The 23,796-nt window shown below is 37.3% G+C and overlaps 2 protein-coding genes across 4 annotated transcripts in view; both read right to left on the reverse strand.

The window, feature by feature from the left end:
* Positions 1-23,796, reverse strand: part of Dredd (Caspase-8 Dredd) — a 213,166-nt gene that overhangs the window by 121,727 nt on the left and 67,643 nt on the right. For all 3 annotated transcript variants that reach the window (XM_025307383.1, XM_025307385.1, XM_025307384.1), the window contains one exon: positions 18,416-18,608. In XM_025307383.1, coding sequence (XP_025163168.1) covers positions 18,416-18,608 — 193 coding nt within the window. The remainder of the gene's footprint in view (positions 1-18,415; positions 18,609-23,796) is intronic.
* LOC112590535 (uncharacterized) lies at positions 5,578-8,015 on the reverse strand. The gene is made up of 2 exons (XM_025307386.1): positions 7,776-8,015; positions 5,578-7,690 (listed from the first exon to the last, which is right to left on the reverse strand). The coding sequence occupies exon 2, from the start codon at positions 6,238-6,240 to the stop codon at positions 5,665-5,667; it is 576 nt and encodes a 191-aa protein (XP_025163171.1). The 5' UTR covers positions 6,241-7,690; positions 7,776-8,015; the 3' UTR covers positions 5,578-5,664.

Raw genomic sequence — 23,796 nt, forward strand, 5'->3', positions numbered from 1 at the left:
GTGATTTGACGGCATTCGTTGACGACGTACGTTGTTGTAAATCTGTTAACGAACCTGGCTAAGATGCGTAAATTTTACTCTTTAAGTGACCCCACAAAAAGAAATCTAGCGGAGATAAATCTGGAGATCATGAGGGCCATTCAATAGGGCCTCTCCTTCCAATCCATTTATCTGGAAATCTTTGATCCAAATACCGTCGAACAGATATTGCATAATGCGGAGAAGCTCCGTCTTGTTGGAATACCAACTGATCTTCAAGGTAATGCTCATCATTCTCGATAACATCAGTTAACATTGGGTCAATGATGTCTTCCAGTAATTCCAAATACATCTCTGCGGTCAAATTATCAAGTAAAAATAAAAGACCAACGATTCGATTACCAAAAATACCAGCCCAAACATTTAATTTTTTTAGGTGTTGGGTATGTACTTCGTGAAGTATCCTCAGATTAGAATCTGCCCAATAGCGACAATTATGGCGATTGACTATGCCATTTAGATAAAAAGTGCATTCATCGGAGAAACAGACGTTGAAAAGGAAATTTGGATTATAAACCGCTCGTGTACTTATAATCTCACAAAATTCTAAACGACGATCAAAGTCATCTTCATTGATTTGCTGTGACAATTGAATTTTGTATGGATGGAACTTGTGATGTTTTAAAATCCGTCGAATACTGGTCCGACTAATGCAGATCCTGATGCAGCAGTCAATTGTCTTGTACTCAACGTAGGATTGATAGTAAAGTGGTATCGCCTCTTCCACCACTTCATTTCTTACCGGGTTTTGAGCGTTTCGCTTTTTATTGTATACAGAACCGGTCGCCCGAAATTTCCTCACTAACTCTGCATGATGTTAGTTGAATAATTCGACTGTTCTATTAGCACATTCTTTGTTACGAAAGAAAACTTCAATTAGTTCAATCCTCTTTGTAATCGAGTAAACCATTATTTGAATTGTAGAAGTAACGAAAACTACGAATGATGTATTGCTTGTCGCTACAGGCACGGACTGTCGTTATCCATTCACATTTAAAAGGCACAAATGCTTTGTTTGCAAACAAGAGAAACATAAATGTCATTTCATTTGTATCATGCGTACATTTCTTTACGTACGGCATTTGTAGTTCTAGCAGCTAGTTGACACGTAAGTTGCTAGTTTAGTAAATTTCTTATTTCTTTGAAGCATATTTTCTCGGGAAAAAATGATCGAAATTCAAAAATAAAACATTATTGTAAAGGGAATTTAATGCGTTGATATGTTGCTAGATACCACTTGCCATTCAAAATTTTTATGGTGAAATTAATTTATCTTATGGGGTTGAAATTTGGTGAACGAAAATAGCTAATTAACATGTCCCCCTTGAAACTAAAGTTGACATATCTGAGCGTTTTTCGAATTAATTAATTAATTCAATACCAAAAAACACATTTGTTTCGTTTTCGGTGGCCCACTCTGTATATATTTTCATTTATTTTAGGAATGAATATCACACATATCAACACTACTTTACTGACTCGAAACTCTCTACCCGTGCACATCATCCGAGTGGAATCTCCCACATTGTTTTGGGTACAATTAAAGTATAACAGAGCAACGCTCCTGGAGCTGCAAGAAGACCTGGAGTGGGTATTAAAAAGAAGACCAAATAGGTACATCCTGCCAGGGTTGGGAAGTAACGCGTTATTTGTACTGATATCGTTACTTTTTTGAGTAACGATTAGGTAACGCCATTATTTTTTGGTGTCAGTAACGAAAAAGTAACGGCGATACATTTTTTTTGTAACGAGTAACAAAACGTCCGTTACTTTAATCGTTACTTTTTAATTTTTATAAAATTAAACTTAATTGTATTTAATTTCTATGCATTTTTTGTTTTATGCTGAATTTAATGAGAACCAATAAAGATGGACTCACATATTGTCATCCATTGGCTATACAGAAAAGTTTAAAAAAAAGGTGAGTTGGTGTAATTTGGTTAATACATATGTTCATCAAATAACATTCATCTGATCAAAAAGAAAAATCAATATGTTCATATTTAATTTTATTGATTTAACTTTAGGTTTTGTACTACATTTGAAAAAGAAGAATTGATAATTGCCAGCTGTTTGCATCCCAAATTGAATTGGTTAGCTGGAGATAAGTGAAAACTTGCACAAACGTATTTAGAAGATTTATAAGGAATTCCTTTAATTAAAAATTTTTTGATGTCTGATAAGCACAATAATAACGATGATTTTTTAAATTTTAAATAGCAAACATCAAATGAGAAATTTGCCTATGGTGAATGGCAAAGATTTTTTAAGTTAACAGGCACTAATATCCAAATATTAAATTCATATCTACTAATTAAGAAACTTTTCATTAAGTACAACAATTAATAACATAAAATAATAAAAATATTTAAATATATATATATATATTATATATATATTTCTAATCGTCTTATGTCTTATATCTTGTCTTAGCACCTTTCTTATAATCCTGGATTTACAACAAATAAAATTAACGGAAAGTAACGAAATAAAATATTGTTACTTTCAAGTAACGGTAACGCGTTATTTTTTAAGATCAATAACGAGTAACGATAACGAATTACTTTTTACCGAAAGTAATGGTAACGGTAACGAGTTACTTTTAAAAAGTAACTTTCCCAACCCTGCATCCTGCTACCTCATGCGATTACTCCAGGCAGGACAGTAGCAGTACGCAACCTCGACTAATAGTGTCGAGGCACAGTAACAGAAACAAGAAGGGGAGTCGCCTTCATATAACTGGGCGACTGGGGAGAATATGTTACAAGAACATTCACGGACATTTATCAGCTGCCAGATCAATTCCATCAGATGCCGTAGCAAGCTATTCCCTGCAGATTATGTAATATAAAACTTGTAGATCCATCCCTAGCATGGTCAACAAAGGCTAAGCAGTTAACTAAACTTTTGGCGGAAGGCGAGGAGGGATGGATGAAGATCCAAAAGACTGCATCCACACGATCCGTGAAAGTCGAAATGTAGATGTCTCGACCTAATCGACTGAGCTACAGCTCCTTAAGAACAGAACTAATCGAACTGGGCTAAGCTGAACCAATCACCAGCGAATACTGAACAAATCAGACTAATCTTGCTAATACATATACCGGGTGTTTCAAACCACCCGAGTCACCCGATTTTTTCGTTAACGCGACATTTTAGAGAAAAATATTTCAGACAAAAGTGGTAGGGCTTCAAAGGATCTATTTACCAACGCTATGAATTTGACCTTGGAATAACCTTGAAAAGTCCAGACAAGATCAACATAAAAATCTGAAATGGGAACCGCGATTTTTTATTACACCGACGTTTTCCAGCGATTAATTTGAACAGTTTTTGTCTAAAATATTTTTTCATTTGCCTAGTATTTTTCTAGATATTGAAGGAAAACTTGATTACTTTTGCAATATTTAATTTATGATATCTCGCTAACTAGTTGTCCGAAGAAAAAGTGGTACTAGACTTTTTTGTTCTATTTAGTCTTAAGAATATACTTTTACAATAGCGCCCTGACTTTTGTTAATTTGCTGATTTCTGGAAATTTCAAAATCATCAAATTAATCAAATTCAGGGCGCTATGGGAACATATTCTTGAGACTAAATAGAGCAAAAAAGTCTAGTACTACTTTTTCTTGTGACAAATAGTTAGCGAGATATCATGAGTTAAATATTAAAAAAGTTACTAAGTTTTCCCTAAATATTGCAAAAAATAATAGGCAAATGAAAAAATATTTCAGATAAAAGTTATTAAAATTAATTGGTAGAAAAAGAAGATATAATAAAAAATTGAGCTTTCTATTTTAAAAAATGAAGTTGACCTTCAACTGACCTTGAAAATACCCTCCAAATAAAAAACTGATAATGCCAATAGTCGCGTTCAGCAGAAAAAGCTGCTTACTAAGCACTTAGTGATTACCGTTTCTGATTGGTTCATTCCCCTGGATTTGTTAAAGATCTAAAAGAATACTCCATCATCCTCATAGATAATCACTAAGCGTTTAGTAAGCAGCTTCCTCTGTTGAACGGGACCATTCTCTTTCCCCTTGGAAATCATGGAAAATGTGTTTTTGCTTTTTCAATATTTTTCATAGTTATCGAGATTTTTTAATGCGAAAGTTAAAATAGGACACCCTGTATACAGGGTGGCCCATGTAAAACGTTACAAGTCCATAACTTTAAAAATATTTATCAAATCAAAAAATTGTTCATACGAAAGTTTCATGTATTCGAGAAGCCTCTCTAACTAAACAAACGTAAAATCGCTTTAACTTCCCCTTTAAGGGGGAGGGAGTAACTTCATAATTTTAAATGGAACCTCCTATAAAATGTTAAATATTTGGATTCTACGGGAAAAAGCAAGTAAACTTCTTTTTAAACATTTATTTGAAAAATGCTTCTATCAAAAGTTATAATAAAGATATATATATATATATATATATAAGCATTTAAACCTTTAGCGATTTCATTCATGATTGAACTCCATTAACACAAAGTTGCGTTCGCGATACAACAATAACAAAAAAGACCTTAGAGTACATACTTGATAGTAGTATAAGGGTAGGTATGGCCAGTCAAAACATTCCCCCTCTACTCGACCCTCCGGCGCCACTAGATCACGCCCACCAGCGCCGGAGGGTCGAGTGGAGGAGGAATGTTTTGAGTGGCCATACCTACCCCTAAGGTTGAAATTTTGCGGAAATTTGAATCACCGGAATAAAAATTAGCGTAATCTAAATATTAAATTTTTAATATTCATATTAGGCGTTGTTAGTGATTCTAGCTCTTGGTCAGCTGGTTAATTTATATATTACTTTTGGAAAAATCTCTTTAGGTACCCTCTGCGAGGCTCGAACCCGGGGCCTCAGGCTCTTCAGTCAAACGTCTTACTGCTCTACTGCTACTCTTTGGTAGAAACTGGTTTCACGGCGTACACGTAGAACGGAGAGGTGTGTGTGTGTGTGTGTGTGTATGTGGTTAGTATATGTAGTCTCTGGAAAAATCCTGTAGACCCTTGGCCGGATTCGAACCTGGGTCCCGCTGGCTTTCGAGAGTCAAACGTCTTATGCACTACGCTACTGCTATACCTTGATGGAAACTAGCTATATTTGTATACACACGAAGAGTATTGACGTCACGCATGAAAAATTTGGCAAATTCTAAAACCTACGGGACTCGAGCCCCCACCATGAGACCCCGGCTCTCGACTCTCGTGAGCGTGTGCGAGCATGTTCGAGCAGGTAGGGATCATTTCGAAGACAAAAACTACCCAGCGATTGTTGGAAGATGATACCTCTGGTCTATGTCTACCCGAATGTTTTTATATGTGCGGGTCTCCTCGCTTTCGAACTCGAAAAGTTTACAACGGGATTTGTTACTTCGAACTGGAAATTACAGGGAAGAGAGAAGAGGTGAAGAGAAAGGAATGCACAATATTTTTCATAGAATTAATTCACATTTTATTTTTCATGATTAAGATGAGACATTTATTAAAATTGCTCGTACAATTTTATTTAAATAAATCGAAGTAATTTCTTGAAATATAATGTGGAAATAAATATCTAGAAACATTAAATCTTTTAATTGCCGATGTTCATTTTGCTCGATTTCCTGATAGTTTGCGAAGAGCGTCTATTTCACGATGTCCTCATCTAAGTTTTTTTTGAGAAGCCTGAGTTCTATCTCCGTTACGAGAAACCGAGCGCAATCGTTTACAAGTTTTGCAAACGTTTGCAGTTGTTCACATCGAGCGTCAATACATTTTGTTATAAGTTCTAGCCCGTCAAAAGATGTTGCCTGCATCACAATGTTTACCGTGTAGACATTTCGTTTCTTCGTTGGCGGCTGCTGTCCCTGAGATGAATCGGTAGGCATCCTCTTCGATGCGGTGTTCACCTCGATCGTTTTCGTATTTTCAGTCACTATGATCGCCCTTGCCCCATACGCCGTGGAAAAGGTAATAGTCACATCGTTAATATGGACGGGCTCCGGCACGGCCCTGGTTACCGAGTGCAAGTAATCACCTATGTGTTTCATGTACTCCTTAAACTTTTCCCATGTGGCGAAGTCGAACTGGATCTCTGTAGAGGTATTGCCAGATAGTTTTATTGTAGGCTCGAACGTTGTCCCGTCGTTTGATGCCCGCAATCCGATTTGCATCCTCTTGGTATCCGAAGTGTTGAGGGGATAAGTAATGCAAGGAAGCATATAGCTCTCATAGCGAGCCTTCCCAGAGTCACCATACGATCTTCTTAAATTCTGCGTTTGCGTTAGTATTCGCCATTATGTTTCTTACAAGAACTTATTAACCCACAAGTGAAAACACGAGAACTAATATACTTCGTCGCACGAAACGAGTACTAAGACTGAAGAAGCTCAAATGGTTTGGGCCCAGCCCAATGGGCTTCTTATAGGAAAAAGAAAAGTGGAGGGGTAGTTCTGTGTGCATACAACAAATAAATTTATTTCTTAATATTTGTTAAATGATTCAGCCTAGAATGTTCTAGAATTTCTCAGAACGGAGCATATGTGTTCCTACAGGTTTTATGATGTCGTGGGAGCAGGCGTTATATTTGTCGAAGCAGTGGATGGGAAAATACATTTTATGGTTTTTTGCGAAAATTTCCAATCGGACTCTATTGTAGTCAAAACCGATTATATTGTCCATCCTTACATCTAAATTTATGTTTAGATAAACACATTTCTACAAATCGTTTGTGTAGGCCGCAGAGGAATGGCGCACATTTTTTCACATCTGAGAATTTATAAAAACGAGAAGAAAGAAGATTTATTCTTTTGTGACTGAACGGAATGCGCGAACCCTGCAGATTCCGACGGGTGTTATCGCAGGAATAAGCATTATATTTGCCGAATCAGCGGATGCGAAAATGCCCTTTACATCTCTTTTGTGAACCGGAGTCCTATCCTAGTCAAAACTGATTATATTTCCTTCCACGCATCTAAATTTAGATAAACAGACAATTCTACAAAACGTTTTTCGTATAGGCCTTAAGGGAACCGCACGGAACTCGCATTTTTCACGTCTGAGAATGCGAGATATAGATATGAGAAGAAAAAGGTTTATTCCTTTATAGCAGGAATAATGTGATCCTTTAACAGATACCAAATTCTGCGATAAAACTAGACGAGTATATTGCCGAAAAGCGTTGGTATAGTTAGTCCCGCCTTATTTACACAAGCATTCGTGGAGGTTTCTCAAAATTTTGGAAGATCCATGTTATATAAGAGTGTTCAAAACTGCTGCGACGTATTTTACTGTTTCCATCGCTTCGAGCAACATTCCTATTCCGTGATATTCGTGAATGTATAAGATGTCGCAGCTTTTCAAAATTGTACGTGACTGTATAATCGTAGCGTCAGTAGCAAATCCAATAATCAAACGTGAGAAATATTTGTGCGAACGCGCGAGTAATAATAATGAGAAGACATATGAAGTGTTTTATAAATTCGCGGCCATGTGCAGTAGTGGTCTACTGGCGATGTTATTCGCTTGCGGGCAATTTAAAAATAATCCTCGCTGGCATGAGATCGCAGCCGAGATTGTGGAAGCGAGAAGATTACTCGGAAAGAATGAAGAAAATATCGGTGACTGTGTTCAGGACATGCTCCTTTCCGCATTGTAAGTAATTTCCTTTCGCTGTAATGTGACATAAAAGAATAAGTCTAATAAATGCTGGTGTTCACGAATACGTTCTTGTGTTCTTCATTTTGTCAGTTCTCACCAATACTGTACGAAGCGGAAATCCAAAGAGCCGCTCTCGTGATGCTACTAAACCACGCCCACCGGCGCCGGCGGGTCGAGTGGAGGGGGAATGTTTTGACGGGCCATACCTCCCCACAGGCAAAAACTAATCAACTTTTGAAATAAGCAAATTATGGCTGATATTATTAGGGGTTGGCTCTTGATCAGCTACTTAATTTGCATATTGCATTTGCAGAAAAACTCTGTAAACTCTGCTGGATTCGAACCTGGGACCTCTGGCTCTTGAGTCACGCGTCTTTCCACTACGCTACTGCTATACCCTGATGGAAACTAGTTATATTGCCTACATACGAAAAGTATCGACGTCATAAAGTTTTGGTAAAACCCTGTAAAAGGCCCTGCTGGATTCGAACCTGGGAACTTTTAGACCTTGAGTCAAACTGTCTTACCACTGCGCTACTACTATACCCTGATGTACCCTGAAACTAGTTATACAGGATGTCCCATTTTAAGCGTCCACCTCAAATATCTCTCTTATTTTTTATTTTAGAGAAAAATGGTTCAGATACGTTTTGTATGGTTTCGAGGGGGCTATAAGACGGTACCATTGGTTCGACATTGAAGAGTCATTTGAAGGTCACGTGAAGGTTACTTCAATTTTTTTAGATGGCACCCCCTATTTTTTACTATATATTTTTGTAGCTGACCTCGAGAGCTTCCCAAAACACTATAATCAAATGTTTTTTGGTGAAGTACTTCTCGAGTTATAAAGTTACAAATTTACAAAATTTTGATAAAAATACAAAATATTTCGTAAAACATTCACTTTCCGATAGTCTTATCTTACATGATCCAACCAGTCAAGGCAAGATCCGAGCATGATCCAGCCAGTCAAGGCAAAATCCGAGCATGATCCAGCCAGTCAAAGCAAGATCCGAGCATGATCCAGCCAGTCAAGGCAAGATCCGAGCATGATCCAACCAGTCAAGGCAAGATCTTCTTTTGTGTACAATTACTTAAAGTGTTCAAAAACTTGGTCATTTACTTGTATGCATAGCTCTAGTCTATGGTGAAAGTCGTCCCTAACTTTTTCAAGAACACCTACATTAATATTTCTGCAAGCCTGTCTGATCCGGGTTTTCATATTTTCAACGGTTGTAGGCTTTTTCGAATAAAATATATCTCTAATGTAGCCCCAGAAATAAAAATCTAGGGGTGTCAAGTCGGGTGATCTTGGGGGCCATTCTTGAACTCGGCTGCCCATAACAATCCACCTATTCAGGAATCTATTGTTTAAATATTGTGTAATAGCTCGAGATCTATGAGCCGGTACTCCATCTTGTTGGAACCACATTCGTCTGAGTAAATCATTGTCGACATGTCTCAAGAGGTTGGGCAGGTCATCTTGAAGAAATCTTAGATACATTGCCGCATTGAGATTTTCTTCAAAGAAATATGGACCAACAATAACATCTCCTAGAATACCAGCCCAAACGTTAATGGACCACTGCCGTTGGAACTCTTGGCTTCTCTGCCAATGTGGATTAGCATCTGAATAATAATGGCAGTTATGTCTATTAACGCCTCCTCTATTACAAAACGTGGCTTCATCAGAAAAAAGCGTATCAGCAATGAACCGGGGATTTTGTTGGATTTGATCTCGAGCCCAGTTACAAAAACGTACACGGCGTTGATAGTCCCTCTCTTCCAATTGCTGAGTTAGATGAATGTGATATGGGTGAAACTTGTTGAGCTTGAGCACACGATTGGCTGTTGATTTAGATACACCATATTGCCTCTCAATTTGTCTCGTAGAGATTTGAGGATTCAAAGCAACGGCACCTATAACAGTCAATGATGTGACTTCATCAGGGCCCGATTTTCGCCGGTTTCTTCTAAGAAAACCCTGTTCAGCTCTGTCGCAGAGTCTTTTTATTACTTTCCTATCAGGATGGCGTCTGTCTAGAAATCTTTCAGCATAAAGCCTTTCTGCTGCCGAGTAATTATTCCTAGACTCACCCAAAATGCGAATCATGTCCACAATTTCAGTTGGTGGATAAGCAGTCATAATTCTAAAGAAAAAAAGCGCCAATAGCCAAAAATTCCTGTCTTATCAAAAAAAAGTCAATGGATAATAATATGCGTCTGTCTGAGACTTCGCCAAAATACCGACAGTTGCCCAAGTAAGAAATTTGAAACAAGCCTTTTGATATTTGTTTCATTAAAAGAATTGACAATTGCACTTTCACAAATGTTACAGTTCATTGATTATCAGGCAATACAGGATCTCGTCTTGACTGGCTGGATCATGCTCGGATCTTGCCTTGACTGGCTGGATCATGCTCGGATCTTGCCTTGACTAGTTGGATCATGCTAGGATCTTGGCTTGACTGGTTGGATCATGTAAGATAAGACTATCGGAAAGTGAATGTTTTACGAAATAGTTTGTATTTTTATCAAAATTTTGTAAATTTGGAGCTTTATAACTCGAAAAGTACTTCACCAAAAAAATTTGGTTATAGTGTTTTGGGAAGCTCTCGAGGTCAGCTATAAGAATATGTAATAAAAAATTGGGGGTGCCATCTAAAAAAATTGATGTAACCTTCACGTGATCTTCAAATGACTCTTCAAGGTCAAATCAATGTTACCATCTTATGGCCCTCTCGAAACTATACAACACATGTCTGAACCATTTTTCTCTAAAATAAAAAATAAGAGAGATATTTGGGGTGGACACTTAAAATGGGACACCCTGTATAGCAACTGTTACGTCCTGCGAATCCCGGACAATTATTTATTAAAAAATCTTTTTTTTCTTTTTCTCTCTCCTTTCGAACTTCAATTCGCCTAATATAACTATACAGGGTGTTATAAAAGTCCCGGAAGAGCAGAATAACTCGAAAAATATGAGTCCTAGAGAAATACGAAGTACTGGGTTTTTATGGTTTGTTCATGGCTACCTGGCAGTGACCTTGGATTTGACCTTGACAATGACTTTGAAGGTCATTTGAAGGTCAGATCAATTTTTTTAAATGGGACCCCATACTTTTGACCCCAGAAATGAAAAGAGCGGAAATTTTTACGTTCGGATATGACCTTGAACACTGCCAAATTTGACCTCTGAAGGTCACATAAAGGTCTAAGCTTGTTTTAGACTGAAAACGCGAATATCTTCGAAAATGCACCTGCTAGGGAGCAATGTTACGGCATAAGAATAAGAATGTAGAGATCAACGAGGGAACCGAATCCGACGTCGGATTTTGCAAATTCAAAATGGCCGATTCAAAATAGCGGCCGATATTTAAGAATAACAAAAATTGGATCTCGTTTAAGGAGTTTTTGAAGTCGTTTCTGAAATCGAATCCGACGTTGGATTTTACAAATTCAAGATGACCGATCCAGAATGGCGCCCGATATTGAGGAATTACCAACAATCGGAGTGTGACCTCGTACGTAACGTAAAATCTCACTCTTCACATTATGGGGAAGTAAAAATATGTGTTTCCTGCCTAAAAAAATTAATTGACCTTGATATGACTGACACATAACCTTAAGAACAAGGTTAAGGTTGAAAACGTCATATCGAACGTAAAATTTTTCAATCTTAACACTTTTAGGTCAAAAGTATGGATTTTCAGTCCTAAAAAAGTCCGGTTTGACCTTAATAATAATCTTAACTCACGACCTTGAGAATAAGGACAAGGTCACGGCTGAATGTCCCTCGTTGACCTCTACATTCTTATTCTTATGCGTAACATTGCTCCCTAGCAGGTTCATTTTCGTGTTTTCAGGCTAAAACAAGCTTAGACGTTTATGTGACCTTCAGAGGTAAAATTTGGCAGTGTTCAAGGTCATATCCGAACGTAAAATTTTCCGCTCTTTTCATTTCTGGGGTCAAAGGTATAAGATCCCGTTAAAAAAATTGACTTGACCTTGAAATGACCTTCAAGGTCATTGTCAAGTTCAAATCCAAGGTCACCGTCAGATAGCCAGGAAAAACTTATAATAACCCAGTACTTCATATTTTTTCTAGGACTCATATTTTTCGAGTTATCTGCTCTTCCGGGATTTTTATAACACCCTGTATAATAGGAATATACAGGGTGAAAAAAACTCCGGGACCCCTGAAAATTTCGAAAAATATACACTTCATAAAAAAATGTTCAGACAAAAGTTGTAGCGTTGAAAATATCTATTTATCGATCTCAACAATTTGACCTTGGGTGGCGTCATCAAAGTCAGGACAAAGTTACCTCGGATTTTTTAAATAGACACCCCAATTTTTTATTGCATATTCTTATAGCCCTTCTTCAGACCTTTTCAAAGCACTATGGTTTTATCCAATTTGAATAAGCTGTTCCGAAGTTATCGAGTTTTTTAAAGTAAGATATCTAGCCAACTAAGGCAAGATCGGAGGATGATCCGGCCAACTAAGGCAAGGTCGGAGTGATCGAACCAACTAAGACAAGATCGGAGGGTGATCCAGCCAACTCGTAAAATTAATTGCGCGACTAACTTCCAGGCGTTGGCTCCTATTGGCTTGTCTTAATTTCGTTGATTGATTTATTTGTTATTTATTTATTTGAACTATTCTGCTGTTCAATGTTTATTTCTTCCATTTATTTAGTAATTTGCCTTTTGCCTTAGTTGGCCGGACAACTCCCGACCTTGCCTTAGTTGGCTGGATCATCCTCCGATCTTGCCTTAGTTGGCCGGATCATCCTCCGATCTTGCCTTAATTGGCTGGATCATCCTCTGATCTTGCCTTAGTTGGCTAGATATCTTACTTTAAAAAACTCGATAACTTCGGAACAGCTTATTCAAATTGGATAAAACCATAGTGCTTTGAAAAGGTCTGAAGGAGGACTATAAGAATATGTAATAAAAGATTGAGGGTTCCATTTAAAAAATCCGAGGTGATCTTATCCTGACCTTGATGACGCCACCCAAGGTCAAATTGTTAAGATCGGTAAATAGATATTTTTCAACGCTACAACTTTTGTCTGAAACATTTTTTTATAAAGTGTATATTTTTCGAAATTTTCAAGGTCCCTGAGTTTTTTCTTCACCCTGTATATACAGGGTGCACGATTTATCTAAAGACATTGAAATATCTCGAGAACTATGCATTGGATGAAAAAAAGTGATGAATGAAAGTTGTTAGTCTCGAAGGGGGACATCCAATGATACCAAACTCGACCTCCCATCCCACGCCCTGGGGGTGGGGGTTGGGGCAACTTTAAAATCTTAAATGGAAACCCCCATTTTTTATTGCAGATACGGATTCTACGCCACAAAATACGTAAATTTTGCCCGAAACTTTTTTTTTGATTCGTGATAGATGGCACTGTAATCGCAAAAAAATTATATTTTGCGCAATTCTCCAGAAATGATCATTGGATTGAGAAATAAAAAATACCTGTTCAATATTTTTAAAAAACATAATAAAAGTTATCCCTCCTCCATCCTCTCGGGGTAGAGTGGGTGGTAACGTTCAAATCTCAGATGGAAACCCGAATCGAAGAGGGAACTGCTCGACGCGCCACTGTGGGTGTGTGGCGAACTACGGCTTATTATAAAAGACAGTAGAGGAGGAACGCAACCTTTTCGTTCGCGAGTAAGGCGAACCTCGTTCGTACACGCGTGTCAGTGGACGGGTCAGGGACCCGACGGGTCCCTTTACTCGGGCACCGACGTACGACGAGCGGTCCGTTTTTCGGTCAGGGACGCGAATCCCTTTACCGGGGATAGGACCATGAGTTGACTGTTGGAAGGGTGGGGTGATTTTGAAATTAACTGATGGAAATAAATTAATACCAAATTTATTAAAATAAGAGTGACAACAGAAAGTTATGCGGCGCGGTTTATTACAATTTACTTAAATGATGTTGTGTGTATGTGTGTGTGTATGAGAAGTGAAAGAAGAAGAAAAAAAAATAAAAAAAAAAAGGAAGGAATATGAGTAAAGAGTTAGTCGGGTGAGAGGGAGCGTGAGTGGTCGGGTGAATTTAAGGGAGTGGATAGTTCGGAGAAGGAAACTGGTGAATAAGATATCGAAGGGGTTGAAGGCGGGGACGCGTGTGTAGGAGAAGAAGGCGGAGTACCAGGGGAAAAACGAGGAAGAAGGTAAGGGGATAAGAGTGTAGGATCCGGGTGATAATCAGTTCCTAACGCTATATTAACTATGGCTCAAAGGTAGTGGATCTGAGACGTAAGTTGGTCTGGATCGCTAATATCAAAAACTGCCTCGAACGTTCGGAAAACGTGGTGGAGGGTTATTCCTATGTTGTAATAATGACCCACTAAAAACGGATTTCAATAATATGGGGAATTAATAAGATGGTAGTAGAAAAGGTAGAAGCAATAAAAACCAGAACTTACTGCTGACTCCTGTTATCCCGAAGGTGAGCAAAAAATAAAATTGTCGTTTGGTAGCTCCTGCTCGGTAGGTTAAGTTGTGCTCGTCCACTCCCTTCCGATTGTTCAATTATAACACAAACACTAATGCCTTTTGCTGATTTCTTTGAATGTTTGCACAAACTCGGATATATGAATCGTAGATATATTATCTGAATGTCTGACTTGAAATCTAAATTCTGAATGCTCAAAACAGAATATCCGAGTGAGAGTGTGACTGCCTTTTTCAGAGTAGAATTAGAAGTAGAAGTAGAAGTAGTGTGTCAGAGGCGGATTACCGCGGTTTTTATAATGATAATCGGAGGCAGAAGCTATCAGGGTGGGTAGAGAGATGGCCTTTGAGGAAGGGGTGGATTGGTCTTAGTGGGAAAAAGTCTCAGCCATTAGCAAAGTTAAAAGATATCGTGGGAGGAGACAGTTAGTTTTTGGAGATATGAATATGGAAGGGCTAAAGGGTGGAGCGTGGGTGTCTCATAGTTTTAGGTGGATATGATATGATTAGCTGAATGAATTAGGCGCGACAAACATGGAGGTGGTGGATTCTTGAGATAGAGAAATGTATACAAGTGGCCGGCTGGAAAAATCAAAATGCCGTAAATCAAAGGCTGAGATCAGATTTTACGACTATCAGTGAAGTAAGCTTTGTTGGTTGACTGATAGGGCACCTATGGTTTTGGATTGGGAAGATGTAAGTTTCAAGTTTTAGAGCAGGAATGCTCTGTGTTGCTTTGTTTTACTGAAGGTTTGTTAGCGCGGAGTTTCAAATTTTTATAGCTAGGACGACGGACACACTTGGCGAACACTACCCAGATATAAACTTTAAACGAAGACGTAGATTTTTACAACAGGGCACTGTTTCCTGTTATGGAATTTTCCCGAATCGCCTTTCATTTGGCGCGACGGCTGTTCGCCAGATGGGTCTGTTTCCTAATTTATATTTATATATGTATACAGGGTGCACGATTTATCTGAAGACATTGAAATATCTCGAGAACTATGCATTGGATAAAAAAAAGTGGTCAATGAAAGTTGTTAGTCTCGAAGGGGGACATCCAATGATACCAAACTCGACCTCCCACCCCACCCTCTGGGGGTGGGGGTTGGGGGCAACTTTGAAATCTTAAATAGAAACCACCATTTTTTATTGCAGATGCGGATTCTACGCCACAAAATACGTAAATTTTGTCCGAAACTTTTTTTTTTATTCGTGATAGATGGCGCTGTAATCGCAAAAAATTATATTTTCCGCAATTCTCCAGAAATGATCATTGGATTGAGAAATAAAAAATACCTGTTCAATATTTTTAAAGAACATAACAAAAGTTATTCCCCCCCCCCCATCCTCTCGGGGTAAGGTGGGTGGTAACGTTCAAATCTCAAATGGGAACCCGAATCGAAGAGAGAACTGCTCGACGCGCCACTGTGGGTGTATGGCGAACTACGGCTTATTATAAAAAATTGTTTCAATGAAAAAAATTGTTTCAATAAAAATTTCACGTACAATCTAGTTCTGCAATGAAAAATGTGTGTCCCCATTTGAGATTTGAACGTTATCACCCACCCTACCCCGAGAAGATGGGGGGGAATAACTTTTATTATGTTCTTTAAAAATATTGAACAGGTATTTTTTATTTCTCAATTCAATGATTATTTCTGGAGAATTGCGGAAAATATAATTTTTTGCGATTACAGCGTCATCTATCACGAATCAAAAGAAAAGTTTCGGACAAAATTTACGTATTTTGTGGCGTAGAATCCGTATCTGCAATAAAAAATGGGGGTTTCTATTTAAGATTTCAAAGTTGCCCCAATCCCCACCCCCAGGGGGTGGGTTGGGAGGTCGAGTTTGATATCATTGGATGTCCCCCTTCGAGACTAACAACTTTCATTAACCACTTTTTTTTATCCAATGCATAGTTCTCGAGATATTTCAATGTCTTCAGATAAATCGTGCACCCTGTATATTCCTATTATAGTTATATTAGGAGAATATAAATCCGCGAGAGGAAAAGACAATTTTGTTAGTTAAATCTGCAGGACGTAACACTTGTAAACAGTACAAATTTTCATTGCATGCAATTATAAAACTGCAGAATTTGGATAATGGTTTAAGCCTCGAAACATATCCATATATTTTTTGTAACCAGTATTGCTTATTTAAATTGAGATTGAAATTGTAATAACCAAACATTAAAAAAAATCTTATCTAATATGAATTTGCACATCTTCTTTCTAATATTTTTATCCAATTAGTTTTGAAATCACTGAAACATACATTGATAAAGATAATACAGGGTGGACCATTTTAACCTTTAATGGAGAATAACTCGACCGGTGAGCGAAATAATGAAAAAAGTTTCATACAAAAGTTGTTGGACAAGGAGGGGAACGTATGACCATATCCTCGAATTTGATCTTGACTTTGACCTTAGGGGTTATTTGAAGGTCAAATAACATTTTTTAAATGGAATTGCCTATTTTCGACCCCGGATTTGGAAAGAGCGGGAAATTTTAGAATAGGACATGGTATGATCGATAAGATCAAATGTCATGTTTTGAGGTCATTTCAAAGTCAAAAGGAACTTGTACGTGTATTCATGCGAAAATCGTATCTGTATACGGGGATTTCTAAATTATCTTCTATACTTAGCATTACCCAGAGACAACGACGTGGACGTGGTAGAATTCTGCCTTTTTCGGGGTGCTTGTTTAGAGTGAGTCCCCTTGCCTCTCACTATGCATACTTTGCTATTATTAATCTAGCTATTCAAAAGGTTTTCGAAAGTTGCACCGTTAGCATTTATGCAATAATTGAGCCTTCTTTGGAAATAAGCCACTGTGCTGAGCAAGACATTTCGTGGAATCGCTTCGTCTTATGCGATTTTCCATATCTTCTCTTGTTGGTTCTTCTTTGAAAACAACTTCTTTCAAATAGCCCCAGAGATAAAAATCGAGTGACGTCAAATCAGGAGAACGAGGAGGCCATGCAATCGGACCCTCTCGACCAATCCATCGGTTCGGGTACCTTTCATCTAAAAACCTCCTGACTATACGTGCAAAGTGCGGTGGTGCACCATCCTGTTGGAAGAACATCCTTCGCCTGGTTTCCAAGTCTACGTTCTCCAACAAATGAGGCAATTGGTCTGTGAGCAAATCGAGGTACGTATTTGCATTCACAGTACGTTCGAAAAAGAATGGACTGACCAAGTATCCATTAACAATCCCGCACCAGACAATGAGGCTCCAGCGGTGTTGATTGTTAATGGATACTTGGTCAGTCCATTCTTTTTCGAACGTACTGTGAATGCAAATACGTACCTCGATTTGCTCACAGACCAATTGCCTCATTTGTTGGAGAACGTAGACTTGGAAACCAGGCGAAGGATGTTCTTCCAACAGGATGGTGCACCACCGCACTTTGCACGTATAGTCAGGAGGTTTTTAGATGAAAGGTACCCGAACCGATGGATTGATCGAGAGGGTCCGATTGCATGGCCTCCTCGTTCTCCTGATTTGACGTCACTCGATTTTTATCTCTGGGGCTATTTGAAAGAAGTTGTTTTCAAAGAAGAACCAACAAGAGAAGATATGGAAAATCGCATAAGACGAAGCGATTCCACGAAATGTCTTGCTCAGCACAGTGGCCTATTTCCAAAGAAGGCTCAATTATTGCATAAATGCTAACGGTGCAACTTTCGAAAACCTTTTGAATAGCTAGATTAACAATAGCAAAGTATGCATAGTGAGAGGCAAGGGGACTCACTCTAAACAAGCACCCCGAAAAAGGCAGAATTCTACCACGTCCACGTCGTTGTCTCTGGGTAATGCTAAGTGTAGAAGATAATTTAGAAATCCCCGTATACAGATACGATTTTCGCATGAATACACGTACAAGTTCCTTTTGACTTTGAAATGACCTCAAAACATGACATTTGATCTTATCGATCATACCATATCCTATTCTAAAATTTCCCGCTCTTTCCAAATCCGGGGTCGAAAATAGGCAATTCTATTTAAAAAATGTTATTTGACCTTCAAATAACCCCTAAGGTCAAAGTCAAGGTCAAATTCAAGGATATGGTCATACGTCCCCCTCCTTGTCCAACAACTTTTGTATGAAACTTTTTTCATTATTTCGCTCACCGGTCGAGTTATTCTCCATTAAAGGTTAAAATGGTCCACCCTGTATATTAAGATGTAATATCAAACATTAATTAATTGAGAAGTAAACATTGTCCTTACCTTTATATCCATGACTTAAAATGCAGAAAAACAGACAATCATAGTTGATGCCATATTCATTCGGAATATTTTTTATTTTTTCAAGCATGTCCTTTTTTTTCAAATTTTCAAATAGATAAACTTTGAACCCAAAAGCTTGAAATGTTTCAGATAAATTAGCACAATCTGCATTCGTTCCGTATCGTGCTTCATACTAAAAAAGCATTTCGAAAATATTTTTAGATATTAATTAAATAATATATTTAAAAATATAATTTATCTAACATTATAACTTTCATAATTTAATAATTAATAGGAGGAAGAAGGGCATTTAGAAGTTTACAAATATTTATTAGGGATATACAAAAGTTTCCATTGTTCAAGTATAGATGGTATTGTGAATTATTTATATGAAAGTTGCGACGCATTTTTGTTAGATTATATCAGCCTACATACATAGAAAATGATTAATGATTGTATTGAGTGCCGCGATGGGAGTCTGCGACGTCGACACTCCCCAGTCGATACAATTTGTTACTGCTATATAATTTGAGACTAACATTTTATATAACAAACAAATATTTCGTGATATTTATATCCCAGTTACATATATCTATTGTTTCCTATTATACAATATAAATGTGCAAATGTTACATATTATTTACATAACATGAATGTATTACTTCAATATATGGGCGATATTGCAATATAACACTGTAGCTATATAAAATCAATATCATTAATTATTTACATGATATTACTATTGTTATATAGCATCTAAACGTTGGAACCATATTGACGTTATATTTTATTGCAACAAATATGCATGCAAATATAAATACTAGGTGCGCAACTAAGTTTCCGGGATTTTGATCAATGAAAAATGGAAAATTTCAAGAGAAATACAAAAAATGGTTTATTCAAAGTATCGTCCCTCGCTAGCTACACATTTTTGCCATCTCTCTGGCAATACATGAATCCCGCGACGATAAAACTACACGTCTTTGGACCGAAACCATTCATCCAACCAATTTTGTACTTCTTCGAAATTGGCCAAGTGTTGCCCAGCCAAGCCATGCGTCATCGACCGGAACAAGTGATAATCGGAAGAGGCCAGATCTGACGAATACGGCGGATGCGGCAGCAAATCCCATTTCAGCGTATTGATGGTGTCCTGGGCGATGGAAGTGCGATGACACGGAGCGTTGTGCTGCAATATCACTCGTTCGTGTCCCGTGTCCCATTCTGGCCGTTTTTCGAGCAATGCATGGTTCAAATTGATCAGTTGTTGTCGGTAGCGATGCATTGACAGTTTCGCCCGGTTTAAGCAGCTCATAGTACACAATTCCTTTCTGGTCCCACCAAACGCAGAGCATTGACTTTTTTTCGAAACGATTTAGCCGTGCCGTCGATGTTGATGCTTCGCCACGAAAGCCACGAATTTTTGCGTTTGGGATTCTCGAAATATGTCCACTTCTCATCGCCAGTAACAATTCGATGCAGGAAAATCTTTCTTTCATGCCGCAAAAGCAAAATTTCGGAAGTGGTTCTTCGATTTTCCAACTATCTCTCACAAGGGGAGGACGCATCGACCGAGAAACGGTTTGGAACGAAACTTACGGAGTTAATAGTACTTGACTACTAATAACTCATGGTAATAGCATATGACGCAATACCTCTTTGTTTTCGAGAAAAAACGGTCATAAGAAAAGAGCCAACAAAGTATAAGAGTTAGTAAGAAAGGTATTCAACGGAGCGGCGTAGCGCAGCAGCGAAGGTAACGGACTACCGAGAGTGACGGCTGAGGTTCGATCTCTGCTGTATGGTTTTTTTATTTTGTAAGCATAAAAATGAAACAGAAAACATTAGTAAATAATAAAACTGCGTTTAGTAAATAATTATTAATTATAAATTAATTATAAAATATAAATTAGTAAATAATAAAACTTTCTTAAATATATTAGTGTTTGTTAAATATATTATTAATGATTTAAATTGCAAAAAAACCGTAAAGCTTATCTATAAAATATATAGTGTATGAGAAAATTTTTATATAATAATTGCAATGGAAATAGGAATAAAAATATTGTTATGAAATATATAGGAGTGCTATTAACCCTTTGCGGTGGATGCCGCCACTGTGGCGGCATTCGCAAGTCGTCGTAGAAGTCGGTGCCGTCAGGCTGACATTCATGATCACCTGGCGTGCGGCACGGCAAACGAGGCTAGCGATAATGAAAGAAAACTATCCTCCCGATGCTAGATTCAAATATTTAGATCAACTTAAGATATCCATGTTTATCGATCTCTTCGAAATCAGCCGATCGCAAAGAGTAAAACTAATATGAGATAATTTTTCGTAATCTTATATGGTATCGTATATATAAAATATTTATTTCTGTTACAACTCTCTATGTTGTGTTGAAGTCGTGTTGTGTTGAAGTTGTGTTGTGTCTTTATCTCTTCTGGTAATCCCCCTCCAAGAACTTCCTTTGTGTCATTCTAAACGATCGTTAAGAATGACGAAATGATTCAAGCATCGGAACAGTCGTCAGTAGAACAAGCAGCAGTGTGCGTTTACTAGTGATACAGAGCAGTTCGGTGATCATATTTAAATTACATATATCATAACAATGTCAGAGAATCCTTCAACAAGCAAAATAGTTGATGTAGAATCACTAGAAGAAAGATCTTTTGAAAATGAAGATTTTAAAGGTGAATTCACTAATGCTCTCGTATATGCGAATTCTATTTACGAGAATAATGAATTATTATCGAAAAATCCTCCAGCGAAAATATAATATATAATATTTTTACTCCTATTTCCATTGCAATTATTATATAAAAATTTTCTCATACACTATATACTTTATAGATAAGATTTACGGTTTTTTGCAATTTAAATCATTAATAATATATTTAACAAACACTAATACATTTAAGAAACGCAGTTTTATTACTTATTAATGTTTTCTGTTTCATTTTTATGCTTACAGAATAAAAAACCATACAGCAGGGATCGAACCTCAGCCATCAGCTCGGTAGTCCGTTACTTTCGCTGCTGCGCTACGCCGCTTTATTGAATAACCCTCTTACTAACTCGTACACTTTGTTGGCTCTTTTCTTTAGATCGTTTTTTCTTGAAAACGAAGAGATATTGCGTCGTATGATATTACCATGAGTTATTAATAGTCAAGTGCTATTAACTCCGTAAGTTTCGTTCCAAACCGTTTCCCGGTCCATGCGTCCTCCCCTTGTCAGTCAACTCATGTGGCACCCATTTTCCTTCCTTTCGAATTTTTCCCATGGCATGTAAACGTTTGGAAATACTTTGACGAGTCATGTTTAATGCCTCCGCAAGTTGATCTTATGTTTGCGTATCATCTTCATCCAATAACGCTTGCAGATCAGCGTTCTCAATTGTTTTTGGTCTTCCGGAGCGCTCCTTGTCCTCAGTATCGAAATCGCCACTTCTGAAGCGTTTAAACCAATCTTCACAGGTAGTTTTCGATGGTGCATGTTCGCCGTAAGCTTCCTCAAAACGACGTGCTTCAGCTGCACTTTTTTTCAAGTTAAAGCAGAAAAGCAAAGTTTCCCGGAAATCCTGTTTATTTGTCACAAAACTCGACATCTTCGTTATTAGAAAAAATATTTTTGCGTTGCGATATGTGTTGGTATTACGACTGGTTATTGTTAACAGATGTCCAAGCTATAAAAAAACACAACTTCAGACATGTATGTCGACTACATGTGTCGTTAGCACCATCCATGTGTGAAACCCGGGAACTTAGTTGCGCACCTAGTAACTTCAATTATACAAGGTGTCCTACTTTAAAAAATGCACTTCGATAATTTTTCAATAAAACATTTTCAGCAAAAATATTTCGGACAAAAGTTGTATCATTTCAAGGAGGACATAAAATAACTACTATTTTGTTTACAAATGACACCACTTTCGAGATATTCACTGATCATTACTTTTCTTAAATGGAAACTCCAAATTTTTATTATACCATCTTTTTCTACCAATTAATTTAAACAACTTTCGTCTGAAACAATTTTTTATTTGTCTAATATTTTTTGAAATATTTAAGGAAAACTTAATAACTTTTTCAATATTTAACTCACGATATCTCGCTAACTATTTGTCAGAAGAAAACATGGCTACACTTTTTTACTGTATTTGATCTCAAGAACATATTGTTACAATAGTTCCCTTACTTTTGTTAACTTATTGACTTTTGGAAATTTCAAAATCATCAAATTAGCAAAAGTCGGGGTGCTATTGGAACAATATATTCTTGAGACCAAGTAAAGTAAGAAAATCTAATAGCATTTATCTTCTGACAAATAGGTGACGAGATATCGTAAGTTAAATATTGAAAAAGTTTCCGAGTTTTCCTTAAATATTTCAGAAAATATTAGGTAAATAAAAAATGTTTCAGACAAAAGTTGTTCAAATTAATTGGCAGAAAAAGGTGATATAATAAAAAATGGGAGTTTCTGTTTCAAAAAATAAGTTGACCTTGACCTGACTTTGGTAATGCCACTCAAGGTCAAACTGATAAGATCAGTAAATACATCGTTTTGAGCCTTGTAACTTTTGTCTGAAACACTTTTCTGTAAAACTTATATCTTTCGAGATTTTTAAGGATTTCCACCTTTTCTCTTCATTCTGTATATCAAAAACCACGGCAGTGGTTTGCGCCAAGATATGCTTTTTGTCGTATACGTTCTTGAGTTGCCGTCCTGATTGCTGTGGTATATTCACGCAAACCAACTAGTTGGAGGGGGCACAATTTAGAGTTCCGCTATAACCGCTAAACCGGTGCAGTTCTGAGTGGTCCCAATCGATTTCTTGGGTCTAAATTAGTTAATAGAATTGTCTTTATTTTTGCTCTACGTATCATGTGAGCCGAGATACTTTAGTCCAAAGTTTAATTTACGAAGATTTCACGTTTGCTAGCCTTACTAAAAATGTCATATCAAAAATGTCCATCTCACATTTCTTCTGTTAGAGGCGCTGCGAATCGATCGTCAGAGGCGCCACGAACGGGTCACTCATTGTCAGAGGTGCTATAATTCAAAAGTTGCATACGAGTGTGTTTGACATATGTAGTGATATTTGAATGTTACCAGAAAAAGTGATGTGCTCATAAGAAAAGCCGAGGAAGAAAAAGAGGAAATCAAGATATGTGTAATATAAGTCACGGAATTTAACTGCACATTAGAACAGGTAAGTAAGTTATTGATTGTTGATCTATGAATGAAATTTATTCTTTTATTTTTATTCCATTATCCATCCATTATTATATGTATTCTTGTAAACAAAACAATAATATATTACATCATATTGTATATTTGACATTTACAGGTAGCTGCATTTGATTTGACATTTACAC

The sequence above is a fragment of the Harpegnathos saltator genome, unplaced genomic scaffold (genome assembly GCF_003227715.2).
Source record: "Harpegnathos saltator strain DR-91 unplaced genomic scaffold, Hsal_v8.6 scaffold851, whole genome shotgun sequence".
In the NCBI taxonomy this organism is placed as follows: Eukaryota; Metazoa; Arthropoda; class Insecta; order Hymenoptera; family Formicidae; genus Harpegnathos; species Harpegnathos saltator.

What these genes read in the sequence shown, in the direction of transcription:
- LOC112590535 (XM_025307386.1), bottom strand. Translation starts at nt 6,240, where the DNA reads ATGCTTCCTTGCATTACTTATCCCCTCAACACTTCGGATACCAAGAGG.